This window comes from Lepidochelys kempii, chromosome 10, assembly GCF_965140285.1.
Source record: "Lepidochelys kempii isolate rLepKem1 chromosome 10, rLepKem1.hap1, whole genome shotgun sequence".
Lineage (NCBI taxonomy): Eukaryota > Metazoa > Chordata > Testudines > Cheloniidae > Lepidochelys > Lepidochelys kempii.
This window is the reverse complement of record NC_136389.1, coordinates 14,282,253-14,295,911: the sequence shown is the minus strand read 5'-3', so window position 1 is coordinate 14,295,911 and position 13,659 is coordinate 14,282,253. Positions and strand designations below refer to the sequence as shown.

Here is a 13,659-nt window from a genome sequence, read left to right as displayed (position 1 = left end):
CACTTGTTTAAAAGTCCCCATTAAATAAGATGAAGGGTATTTGGGGGGTAGTACTTCAGCAGGGCCCACTTAATCTGCTTGGGACCCTAAGCAGTTGCTTAGCCCTGGTCTAAGCAGTTGCTTAGCCTTACACTGGGGTGGGGGGGGGGCGGAATCTATGTAAGTTATGCAACTTCAGCTACGTGAATAACGTAGCTGAAGTTGAAGTACTTAGATCGACTTACCGCGGTGTCTTCACTGCGGTGAGTCGACTGCTGCCGCTCCCCCATCGACTCCGCCTGGTGGAGTACAGGAGTCGAATGGAGAGCACTCGGGGGTTGATTTATCACGTCTAGACTAGACACGATAAATAGATCCCCACTGGATTGATCGCTGCCCACCGATCCAGCGGGTAGTGTAGACATACCCTTCGTCTGCTTATGCCTAGCACCACCCCTGAGAGCATGGACCCAATTTTGACTTTCCATGGGGGAAATAAGTTGTGCCAAGGCTCTGCCCATTCCCTGCTCCTGCCCTCCCCACTCCATGCCCATCAGTACAGGATGGGGAGTAGTAGCTAGAGAGTGGCTGTTCTTCCCACTGCACTGCCCCCTTCAGGAAGTAGGAAGCTTGGAGGAATGCAGGCAGTCTCTTTACGTCCCCTCACTCCCCTATTTTATCCTGCAGCAAGGATCACAATCTGATCCTGTGTGTGCTTTTGTGCAGATCATCTTTTGTGTTTAGCATTGCAATAGTTTGTCTAGATTAAATTCTTTCAAAGGCATAATCTCAAATGTTTTTTTCTCTGGAGTTATTAGCCAATAGTACCACTGCCTAGTACAATGCGATAATCCAGTTTCCTAGTAAACTGCAGCTTACCATAGCATTCAGCCAATGTTCAGACCACATCCCCCTTTCATTATGTATTATGAAAAAAGTTCAGATGGAGGCATGAAACCCTCCTGATTTAACAGTTGTGATCAAAGGCAAAGCTAAAAAACTTCAGTGCATGTGTAGCTTTGTGGAAAACTGCAGCCAGACTAGCGCTACAGTGGCTGTTTGGAGGAGAGCCTTAAGAGAGGAAATAAAACCCCCTTCACATTTTAGATGGTGGAGTCCTATAGTAGTTTATTTTAAGCTAAATTGTAGATTAGATAGATAGATAGATAAAGCTGTATTCCTATGCAATATGAAAGATATTTTCCAAAGGTGCCAGTGTTTCAATAGGAATTACAGGACTGTTTCAAGTTATTTAAAGGATAAATTGAGTGTTATTCCTGTTTGAAACCTATTAATCATATCCTTTGTTGAACACGCAACAAGACTGAAGGCTGAGGTGATTATAGGAAATAATCAACCCAAGGGGTTTATCAGCCAAGGATGTGGTTATTTCCGAGTTACGGGAAATCTTCTGAAGTTATTATTCTTATCCTGAAATTGTTAAGGCAATGCTCACATTTTAAATGAAAGGAAAAACTTTTTTTTTTAAAGGGAGGGTGCTCAAATTGCCATAAGATTTTTATTATTATTATTTCAAGTTCAAAAATATCTTTTTGGCTCTTCTTTTCCTCCTATTATCATTTCAGCTCTTCATTTTTTCTTTTACTGTTTTTTTGTCTCTCTCTCTCTCTCTCTCTTTCTACTTATCAAAAAGGCTCTTGCCCTCAAGATAAATGTAATATATATTTGTTTGCATTGTGTTTCGGAACAAAATCAGAAGGGACTTAGCCAATGTAAGTAAACATTGAGGACATGATATAATTGTTCTTATACCCTCATTGACTAATAATAACTGCCAGCCTATCAGAGTACAGGGATTTGCATGATATGTGACCACTGAATTATAACCATATAATGCACAATTCAGATGCCCACAACCAAAATGTATGGAAATGAATAACTAGGAAAAACTGTTAAGTAATAATCCATCAACCCTGTACTCTGATTGTTTGAGACAATTTCATGGTAATCAGTCTGTCTTCTAAATAATAGACCTGAGCAATTCCAATCAGTAATGGCATCATCACGAGTTTTACTGCACTTTCATAGTCTCCTGAATTTAAAAGTATGTTCAGCCTTACTTTGTAAAAGGACACAACAGCATTATTGAAGCTTCTACATCTGTCTGAGGGAGTGTCCTCTTTAAACATGCAATATGCTAACACTGTTCTGTCAAGGACCATTCTTCCTCCCTACTCTTTCTCCTGTATCACCTACCTTATGTACACACACTATTCTGTTTCCACTTTGGATGCTTTATTTTGCTACAGGGTTAGATCATGCCATTAGCATGAAGCTCCAATGAAATGGTTATGCAGAGCTGCACCACCCCAAAGCAAGCTCCAGGAGGAATTTGGCCTCAGAGACCTTGAACTGTCCTATTGCATTAGGGGGAAAGTCACTAGCCACACTTCTTTACGGTGTAGCATGGAGCTGCCTGTGCAGACAGCAGGTTCTGCAAGCCAGCCTGTGAAGGGATGCGTGTTGAACCCTGGCTTCACCCATCCCTGCCCCATTTTCAGTCAGTTGCTCCCCAGGAGCAGCAACTCTGTAAGCAGCACTCAAGCACAGCAGTGCTATGCTGCGTGGCCTTGCTGTGAGTTGGACTAAGAGTGGAGATTCTTACTCCTTATCCCCGTGGCACTGTAGCGTAAGGAAAGGACACAATCTTGCACAACTTATATTTTACGCATTTGTGCAAGTACATTTTTTAAGCCCTGTAGTAAAACAGCAATAATAGGAACATCACTCTGCTTTTCTTGCTAATAATCTGGTTTCTTTCATGGGATAAAGTACTCATCTTTCAGCCTTCTAGTGTATTCACTTGGGAAGTGGATTATGGCATTCCTAGTACCATTCAAATATATGATGGTAGTTGTGAGATTTTAAAGTACTAGGCCCTGTAAAATATGATAAGTTGCTGTTGAGGCATTCTGTTTGTTGGCTAATGGAATAATGCAGCATGCAGAGAGGAAATTTAACATATCTATTGCCAAAGCTAGCTCTGTGATTCCCTGGAAAATTGGGTATGTATCGCAAACAATTCTCCCTTGTAAAATGAAAACATCTTCTACCAAAAAATGCTGTCAGTGTTCGAAGAAATGAGACAGAATTTTAAAAAGTAACTATTGATTTTGGATACGTTAATTTCTAGGTTCCCAACTTGAGACATTTCAAAGGGACCTGATTTCCAGAAAGTGCTGAGCAAACTCTTAGCAATATTGGTTATTATCTAATGTTCAGGCACTGTATTTGGGGGAACTATGTTAAGTCTAGAGCTTACTGTCCGTGTCTGTAGGGACTCATATTGCTCAAAAGGCATATTGAAGTTGGAAAAGTGTAGAGGAAACTATTTTTTATTTTATTAGAATATACATAAATTGGAAATATTCACAGAGGGCCTGATCCAAGCCCCACTTCAAACCCACTGAAATCAATAGCAATCTCTCCATTGACTTCAGTGGACACTGGATCAGGCCCCTACTGCTCATTGAAGGCCATGGAAAGACTACCACAGCCATCAGTGGGCTTTGAGTCAGAATCATATATTTTTTTGTGGTTGTTTGTGTATTTCGATGTGTTTTCCGTACTCTAAAACACTAATAAAAGAGAAAGTTTTCTGATGTTTCCTTTCCTTTGTCAGCAAACAACATCTGTTTCTATGGTGAGTGCTCATACTACTGCTCAACCGAGCATGCTCTTTGTGGAAAACCAGATCAGATCGAAGGTTCTCTCGCTGCTTTCCTACCTGACCTGTCTTTAGCTAAAAGGAAAACCTGGAGAAATCCATGGCGGCGCTCCTACCATAAACGCAAGAAAGCAGAGTGAGTAGTGGAGACCAAAGGGCTTTCCAGCAGCAGAGCTAATGTATTGCTGGGTAGAAAATAAGCAGTGGTTAATTAAAAAATAAACACAAATTCTGCAGAGGTCTAATCCAAAACCCACTGAAGTCAGTGGGAGCTTTTTCATTGCCTTCAGTGGGCATTAAATCAGGCCCCCTAGACAATAATGTACTTGGAAAAAAATAAATATTTAGAATCTGGAAGAAACACCTGATCCTTGAATGGGCTTCAGTGGGACTATGCCCATGTCTAAAGACAAGCACTTGGATAAGTCTTTTCAGGATCAAGGCCTGTATCTGTGTCCAGTACCGAAGCAGTCAGTCCTAAACAAGTGTTGAGTAGTTTAGATATCTGACTTTGTAATTATTAGAAGGCACACCTGATCTCCTAATTTTTGGATCTGGGAACCAGATATTTTCCTCAAACTCATGATTCTTCTAGAAATTCTAGAAAATTTACCTTCATTCATCAGACACAATCTTTATCAGAATTTGATTTGCTTAAAACAGCCTGTAGAATTGGTTGTACATGTGCTAATCCTAACCCACTGCAGTACAACTAAATCTCTGAAAGGTTTTGTGATACAGAGTAACTTCTAGATCGAATATAAACGATCAACAATATCTCTTTTCCAGATGGGAAGTTGATCCGGATTATTGTGAAGAAGTTAAACAAACACCACCCTATGACAGTGGGACCAGAATTTTGGATATAATGGACATGACAATTTTTGATTTTCTAATGGGTATGTTTCAGATCTTTTAAAATTAAATGCAATGTTTAATTATAGTAAGAACCAGTTCTCCAGACAGTGTTTTGTATAGTTCAGCAATTTTCTAATGCACACCTAGAATTGCAAATACTCGTATGTGCAACCTGGGTAATTGTGAAATATTGCACATTTATTTGGACATATTTGCATCACTGCAGATTAAAAGAACAAAGATTTCTAGAACTATATTGTAAATAAGCACAATGATTAATGTCCTTTTTGACAGTCACACAAAATGTTCTTCATGGAAATTCCGAGCCTCTGCAATACAGTTTACAGTGAATTTCACTCCGTCGTAATGGATGCTTTCTACATGTACATGTCCAGGCTGTGCATTATTGGTAGATCTTTGTACACCTGTGTGCTAGTGCATTGGGTGTGGTAGATAAAAAGGGGACTATTGATTCTCAAGCAGGAAAGATGCAGAACACACCACAAACAGTATTTTTTTTTATGCGCAACCCATTCAGAAATAAAATAAATACTTACAAACACTAGACAAGAGTAACATATCCTAGGCCTACTGTAATGTACTGAACATGGGGCTACAGCTTGAGACCACTTGGAAACTGAAGCCAGTACAGACTGCAGCTACCCACTGCAAGCAAGATGTTAGAAAACATGCTAAGTAACATAACTAAGAACATAAGAACAGCCATACTGGGTCAGACCAAAGGTCCGTCTAGCCCAGGATCTTGTCTTCCAACAGTAGCCAATGCCAGGTGCCCCAGAGGGAATGAACAAAACAGGTAATCATCAAGTGATCCATCCCTTGTTGCCCTTTCCCAGCTTCTGGCAAACAGAGGCTAGGGACACCATTCCTGCCCATCCTGGCTAATAGCTGTTGATGGACCTATCCTCCATGAATTTATCTAGTTCTTTTTTTAACCTTGTTATAATCTTGGCCTTCACAACATCCTCTGGTTGTGCATTGTGTGAAAAAATATTTCCTTTTGTTTATTTTAAACCTGCTGCCTATTTAATTTCAGCCCTAGTTCTTGTGTTATACTTCCTTATTTACTTTCTCCACACCAGTCATGATTTTATAGATCGCTATCATATCCCCCTTAGTTGTCTCTTTTCCAAGCTGAAAAGTCGCTGTCTTATTAATCGCTCCTCATATGGCAGCCATTCCATACCCCTAATCATTTTTGTTGCCCTTTTCTGAACCTTTTCCAATTGCAATATACCTTTTTTGAGATGGGGCAACCATATCTGCATGCAGTATTCAAGATATGGGTGTACCATGGAGTTATATAGAGGCAATAAGATATTTTCTGTCTTATTATCTATCCCTTTTTTTAATGATTCCCAATATGCTGTTCTTTTTGTTGTTGTTGTTTTGTTTTGTTTTTTGACTGCTGCTGCACATTGAGTGGATGTTTTCAGAGAACTATCCACAATGACTCCAAGATCTCTTTCTTGAGTGGTAACGGCTAATTTAGACCCCATAATTTTATGTGTATAGCTGGGATTATGTTTTCCAGTGTGGATTACTTCGCATTTATCAACATTGAATTTCATCTGCCATTTTGTTGCCCAGTCACCCAGTTTTGTGAGATCCTTTTGGAGATCTTTACTGTCTCTTGGGACTTAACTATCTTGAGTAGTTTTGTATCATCTGCAGATTTTGCCACCTCACTGTTTACCCCATTTTCCAGATCATTTATTAATATGTTGAATAAAACTGGTTCCTGTACAGGCCCCTGGGGGACACCACTATTTACCTCTCTCCATTCTGAAAACTGATAATTTATTCCTACCCTTGTGCCCTATTTTTTAAACCAGTTACCAAACCATGAAAGGACTTTCCCTCTTATTCTATGACAACTTACTTTGCTTAAGAGACTTTGGTGAGGGACCTTTTCAAAGGATTTCTGAAAATCTAAGTACACTATATCCACTGGATCTCCTTTGTCCACCTGCTTGTTGACCCCCTAAAAGAATTGTATGTAGTACATTGGTGAGGCATGATTTCCCTTCACAAAAACCATTTTGACTCTTCCCCAGCAAATTATGTTCATCTCTGTGTCTGACAATTTTGTTCTTCACTATAGTTTCAACCAGTTTGCCTGGTACTGAAGTCATGCTTACCGGCCTGTAATTGCCGGGATTACCTCTGGAACCCTTTAAAAAATTGGCATCATATTAACTATCATCCAGTCATTTGGTACAGAAGCTGATTTAAATGATAGGTTACAGACTACAGTTAGTAGTTCTGCAATTTCACATTTGAGTTCCTTCAGAACTCTTGGGTGAATACCATCTGGTCCTGGTGACTTATTACTATTTAGTTTATCAATTTGTTCCAAAACCTCCTCTGTAACACCTCAATCTGTGACAGTTCCTCAGATTTGTCACCTAAAAAGAATGGCTCAGGTTTGGGAATTTCCCTCACATCCTCAGCCGTGAAGACCAATGCAAAGAATTTATTTGGTTTCTCCGCAATGGCCTTATCATCCTTGAGTGCTCCTTTAGCATCTCGATTGTCCAGGGGCCCCACTGGTTGTTTAGAAGACTTCCTGCTTCTGATGTACTTAAAAAAAATTTTGCTATTACTTTTTGAGTCTTTAGATAACTGTTCTTCAAATTCTTTTTGGCCTTCCTAATTATATTTTTACATTTCATTTGCCAGAGTTTATGCTCCTTTCTATTTTTCTCATTAGGATTTAACTTCCACTTTTTAAAGGATGCTTTTTTTTGTCTCTCACCGCTTCTTTTACTTTCTTGTTTAGCCATGGTGGCACTTTTTTGGTTCACTTACTATGTTTTTTAATTTGGGGTATACATTTAAGCTGAGCCTCGATTATGGTGTCTTTAAAAAGTTTCCATGCAGCTTGCAGGGATTTCACTTTTGGCACTATACCGTTTAATTTCTGTTTAACTAACTTCCTCATTTTTGTGTAGTCCCCCTTTCTGAAATTAAATGCTACAGTGTTGGGCTGCTGTAATGTTTTCCCCGCCACAGGGATGTTAAATTTAATTATATTATGGTCACTATTACCAAGCAGTCCAGCTATATTCATTTTTTGGACCAGATCCTGTGCTGCATTTAGGACTAAATCAAGAATTGCCTCTCCTCTTTTGGGTTCCAGGACTAGCTGCTCCAAGAAGCAGTCATTTAAGGTGTCAAGAAACTATTTCTGCATCCTGTCCTGAGGTGACGTACTCAGACAATATGGGGATAGTTGAAATCCCCCATTATTATTGAGTTTTTTATTTTTATAGCTTCTCTAATCTCCCTGAGCATTTCACAGTCACTATCACCATCCTAGTCAGGTGGTCTGTAATATATCCCTACTGCTATATTCTTATTATTCGAACATGAAATTACTACCCATAGAGATTCCATGGTACAGTTTGGTTCATTTAAGCTTTTTACTTCATTTGATTCTACACTTTCTTTCACATATAGATCCACTCCCCCACCAGCATGACCTGTTCTGTCCTTCTGATATATTTTGTACCCTGGTGTTACTATGGCCCATTGATTATCCTCATTCTACCAAGTTTCTGTGATGCCTATTATATCAATATCCTCATTTAATACGAGGCACTCTAGTTCACCCATATTATTATTTACACTTCTAGCATTTGTATATAAGCACTTCAAAAACTTGTCGCTTTTTAGCTATCTGCCATTACATATTGTAACTGAATGGGACTCTTTTTCATTTGACTGTTTCTCATCAGATCCTACCTGTATTTTATCATCATCCATCCTCTCCTCTTTACTAGGACATAGAGAATCTCCATTAATAGATCTTCCCCTAAGGGATGCCTCTGTCCGAACCACGTGCTCCTCTGCACCACTCAGCTTTCCCCCAGCCCTTAGTTTAAAAACTGCTCTATGACCTTTTTAATTTTAAGTGCCAGCAATCTGGTTCCATCCTTCCTGGACAGGCTATCCCTTTCCCAAAAGTTTTCCCAGTTCCTAATAAATCTAAACCCCTCCTCCCTACACCATTGTCTCAGACCCTGCAGTTCTGCCTGTCTGACTGGCCCTGTGTGTGGAACTGGAACAGAGAATGCTACCATGGAGGTCCTGGACTTCAATCTCTTACCTACCAGCCTAAAATTGGCTAGCACGACATTAAATATGATTTCACCCTTAGCATAGATAAGGACACTGGGTTTAGCTGGTCATGGTTAATCCTGGACACTAAGTCATGTTTACCATCACGTGAGTTAAGTCATGTTAGTTAATGCCTTTTCTAACAGGATACATTTTGCCCAGTGTAAACACAGGCTCCTTGAGTAGAGAGTCACACCACGAGAATACAATATTGGTGCTTTGTGAGCTCACTGGCTGCCTGGGAGGTGGAGTGTCAGTGTTGATTTTAACTGTAAAAGGTCTTACTGGTTTAGGATTTGGTTATTGCAGAGATTGTCTCCCTGTGAAGTTGAGGTCAGCTGAGGTGCTTGAGCAGGACCCCTCATTATAACAGAGACAGGATAGCTGGCAGGGCATTCTCAGTGAGGGAATTCACTTCCTCTCACTTGGTCCTCCAGAGTTTGGATATGTTCATCACAAACAGGTTGAAAAGCTCATCTTTTCTCCAAGCCTTTTGAAGATGAAGAATTCTGAGGAGGATGCTGGAGATTTCACAGGGTTTGCTGGGAGGTTAATTATTTAGGGCAAGATTGTAGCTTGCCCTATATACCTGCACAGGGGAATAAGGGAGCACAAAAATCTCCTATTCCCTTGGGCTGCATGCGTGGTGGGTTCCAGCATGTGGGGGAGAGTGGGCTCTGTAGAGCTGCTACTTCCACATGTGGGTGGAGAATGGGCAGGCAAGGGTGGGAGTGGGCGGAGACAAGCCTCGTTCTCATAAATGTGCCAGCCAGCCAGAATACTAGAAGTAGCCTGCACTAGAGATAGGACTGTCAGGAGAGAGGGACCTCGAAACCAGATCATGATTTTTACAGCAACTATGCGCTGTGACTTTCACAGGGCAAACCATAATTTAGCCCTTAAAATGGTATGAGAAATTTATCATCTGTTGTTATATGAGAATGTATATTGTAAATAATATAAGAGCTCCCAAATGAAAGGATAGTGATATTTTTAATAAATCAAAAGAAATAAATATTAAAGCATTCCCAATTAATGTGCTAAGTCCTCAGTTGGAAGATAATATAGAATCAAGCTAAAAAGTATTGAACAAAAATATCTTCTGTAATTTGCCACATCTTTTAGCATTTTTCATAGCTAATAATGACTAACTACAATAATTTTTCACAGATAACTAAGAAAGTCAGAAATATTCAGATCATGGCTGAAATAAGCAGCTTCTGGACTATCTGCCAATTTGCATTTAGGAATAACAGTGTAGAGTTGTTATTTTGTTTTGTTCTATCATTATTATCGCTATTGTTATTATTATGATTTATTATTCTCTAGGAAACATGGATCGACATCACTATGAAACCTTTGAAAAGTTTGGAAATGAAACATTTATTATCCACTTAGATAATGGAAGAGGGTAAATATGTTAATAATTTTATTGATCAGTGGAATAATTTTGGCCAGACTAACTTCATGACAACACAGCTATGGAGATAATTTATATATTTAAATGTATACATTATTAATTATTATTATTTATTAGTATTATAGCAGTGTCTAGAGGCCCTAACTGAAATCAGCGATCTGTAGGATTAGATGCTGTACAAACACAGATATGAGACAGTCCCGGCTTGAAGAGCTTTTCATATAAATAGATAAGACAGACAAAGAGTGTGAGAAAGGAAGTATTATTATCCCCATTTCACAGATGGGGAACTGAGACCAAGAGAGATTATATGAATTACCTGAGCTGATAGGGGAAGGCTGTGGTACAGGTGGGATTGAACCTGGATATCCTGAGCCTCGGTCCTGTTCATTAATCACAAGACCATTCTTCTGCTCTTGTAATATAATTACCTGCATTCAATTTCCACCCAGAATAGTAAATCCCCATCAATTTAAGACACAATCTTTGTTTTGTTCTTTGGCTTGAAAAGGCCGGTTGAGAGAAATTTGAGGCCCGGGTACATTTTCGCTGGGGCCCCACCCGCTCCCACTTCACCCAGATTTGACCCGAATTACAGATGTTTGGGTGGGGGGGCTAAGCTCAGGAACTTGGTACCATTGTCTCCCCATCTTGTCAGTCCTTGATCATGCGCCCAGTGGCAAAACTCCCATTGCCTTCACTGATCAGGCCCTATATTCCTAAAGATTGTTTTTAATTTTCTGGAATGAAAAGATGCAGTTGTGGGTTAGACATTGAAATACCCTTTGTCATTTCATCCTTTATTTTTCAATAGGTTTGGAAAATATTCCCATGATGAGCTCTCAATATTGGTGCCTTTAACCCAGTGCTGCAGGTATGTCTTATTTTGGTATCTGTAATGAGCCCTGTTTTTCAGCTGGCAGGACTGAAATGCTCAGGAGTGAGCCATGTGCTGCATAAACCACTCATTTAAGGTGCTCTGGGTATTGTTGGACATCTAGTGTTGACCAACGCGATCTGTTTGTTGAATTGGTGCTTACAAAGCTGAGGCAGTGACAGCAGTCAAATGTGATGAAAACAGATGCAAAAGAGGTTTTCTGTCTATGGATTTCCCATCGAGATGTGCACCATGCTGAGCTTGACCTAGAAGACGAGTTTTCAGATAGAGATTGTACACCACTACCCATGTATTGTAGTTGCCTGAGAAGTTCATATGCATGTTTTTCCAGCTTAATTGTTTTCTGGTTTTTTTTTTAAATGCTTGTTTATTGGGCACAGAAATTGTCTCTAAATGTTGGGTTTAGTCTTCCATGCAATTTCATTTAAAAGCTATGGGCAGTATGTTCTTGTTAAAAAGTTCTGCACTGATGCTCTTTGGGTACTTAGGAGCCTAAATCCCACTGATTTTAGAGACAGTTAGGCACTTAAGTCCCTTTTGAAAATGAGACTTGGGCTCTTAAGTCATGTAAGCACTTTGAAATGTTACTCAAAGTCTTTTTTTTTTAATGTACATACCTCATTTGCATCAGTAGAAAGAGATTTTCAGCAAAACTATTTCAGTTACGTCCAGCGCAAACTTCCGATTTCTTCAACTTTTTGTGATTGTCGAGTCTCTTTGGCCTAAGTAAATTTTGAAAAATGGGAATTAGGTTCCTAACTCACTTAGAGAGTTTTGAAAAATTTTATCCTTAATGTCACTGGCCAAGAATTTCAGATGTGACTAATGATACTGGGTGCCTTAATTTTGGGGTACCCAACCTGAGAAACTTCAAAGGGGACTCCGATTTCAGATGGTGGGTGATCAGCACTGTCTCAAAATCAGGCCTTTTAAATACATCTCAAGAGGGCATTTAAAAATTGAGCCACCTGAAACCACTAAAGAATTTTGAAAATGTTGGCCACTCGTTAAGAATATGTGCCTGACATATTACATATGTACCATGTTTTCTTATGTCAGTGTCTTCCACGTTATCATGAGAAGGGTTATTTCAATTCTGTCTTTTATGCCACATGTAATAAAGCGAAACTCAAATATTGATTTACCCTTTTCCCTTCATTCCTAGAATAAGGAAGTCTACCTATCTACGATTACAGTTATTAGCCAAGGAGGAATACAAACTAAGTCACTTGATGGAGGAATCTTTATTAAAAGATAAGGTTGCACCCATCCTTTATCAGCTACACCTAGAGGCAATGGACAGGAGGCTACGGATTGTTCTGAAAGCTGTTAGTGACTGTATAGAAAAAGATGGTTATGTTAATGTGGTTGAAAATGACTTTGACACTGATGTTAACACTATTACAACCAAAAGGTAGTGAAATCATATGACTGCATTTTTACTAGCTAAGTAAAGAAGATAAAAAAAAGTCTTGCAAAAGACTGTGTATGCAACTTTGTGAATTCAATGAATTCAAAAATGAGATATAATTGTTCCCAAAGTAGGTAAAGTGTAGACTCTGTGAAGGATTAGTTAATTAACAAAAATAAGTCTAATGTGATGCTTTTAAATAGTTCCTAAATCAGAATATGAAAAGGTTTGGAAAATATTGAAGTCACTGACAGGTGACTCTAGTCTGGTGGCAAAACACCTCCTGCTCTTTTTGTATAGAAAGGAGGCCTTTATTTAATATTTTGTATTTATATATGGTATATCTATGAAAACCACAGATACCTACTACCAAATTTAACAAAAGAGGGACAGCATAGTTTTGTGATTCACAATTTATTCTTGGTGACAGTCCACTTAGTATTTTGTGTTAACCCTTTAAGTGCTCTCATTCACTGAACCTACTTTAAATTGAATGCTTTGTTTTTCAACTACTCAGCATTTAAAGGGTTAAGACACGTGAACTTTTAAAAGCAAAAATAACAGCCACAACAATAGTAAGTACAGTGATTAGCTGGAAGGGGATTTCGATAACTGTGCATTGACAAGAATACTTGAATGTTGGTTTTACAGAGTGATGTAAAATGACAAGTTGTACTATTTATCCATCAGACAGTAGCAGCTCTGATCTTTCTAGACTATCGTAGTAGGGCTGTTACTTTTCCAACTTTGCTTTTGATAGTTTTGTGTAAATATATACATATATGAGTAAAAGCTGCTTTCGGCAGCTTCTAGGCTTACTTTTGCAGCATTTTTGTGGAATTGTTTGCAATGTGGTAAAAGTGCAATAAAGATATGGCAAATGTGTAGCCAGAGTGTCTGCATGGATTCATTTAAATTGCAAATATATTTCAAAGGAAAAGTATACACTAACTAAATATTTGGGAAGTACATGTTTAATTTGCAATCACATTTTGCAGTTCTAGATAGAGCTGGTTGTGTCAGAGCAGACAACAGATGGGTAATATACATTGAAATTCTGCAGCAGCTTTGCTACTGTGCACGCAATTGTGGTATTTAGCAATAGCCCTGAATACAGGCGCATGCAGCTGGTTACTGGCCCAGGAAGAGCTCTGGGAGGTAACATGACTCCTAGAACCACTGTGCTTCCTTGAAAAAAGAACAGGAGTACTTGTGGCACCTTGATTTCCCAAGTCCCCTTTGACACAGTGCAGCTGCTTTCC

The 13,659-nt window shown here is 39.1% G+C and overlaps 1 protein-coding gene across 1 annotated transcript in view; it reads left to right on the top strand.

Annotated features, from left to right (window-relative positions):
- FAM20C (FAM20C golgi associated secretory pathway kinase) overlaps nt 1-13,284 on the top strand; it is an 81,966-nt gene extending 68,682 nt beyond the window's left edge. The window contains exons 6-10 of the mRNA XM_073362099.2: nt 3,623-3,803; nt 4,457-4,566; nt 9,998-10,079; nt 10,903-10,962; nt 12,152-13,284. Coding sequence (XP_073218200.1) covers nt 3,623-3,803; nt 4,457-4,566; nt 9,998-10,079; nt 10,903-10,962; nt 12,152-12,404 — 686 coding nt within the window. The 3' untranslated portion in view covers nt 12,405-13,284. The remainder of the gene's footprint in view (nt 1-3,622; nt 3,804-4,456; nt 4,567-9,997; nt 10,080-10,902; nt 10,963-12,151) is intronic.
- Nucleotides 13,285-13,659: the final 375 nt, after the last annotated feature.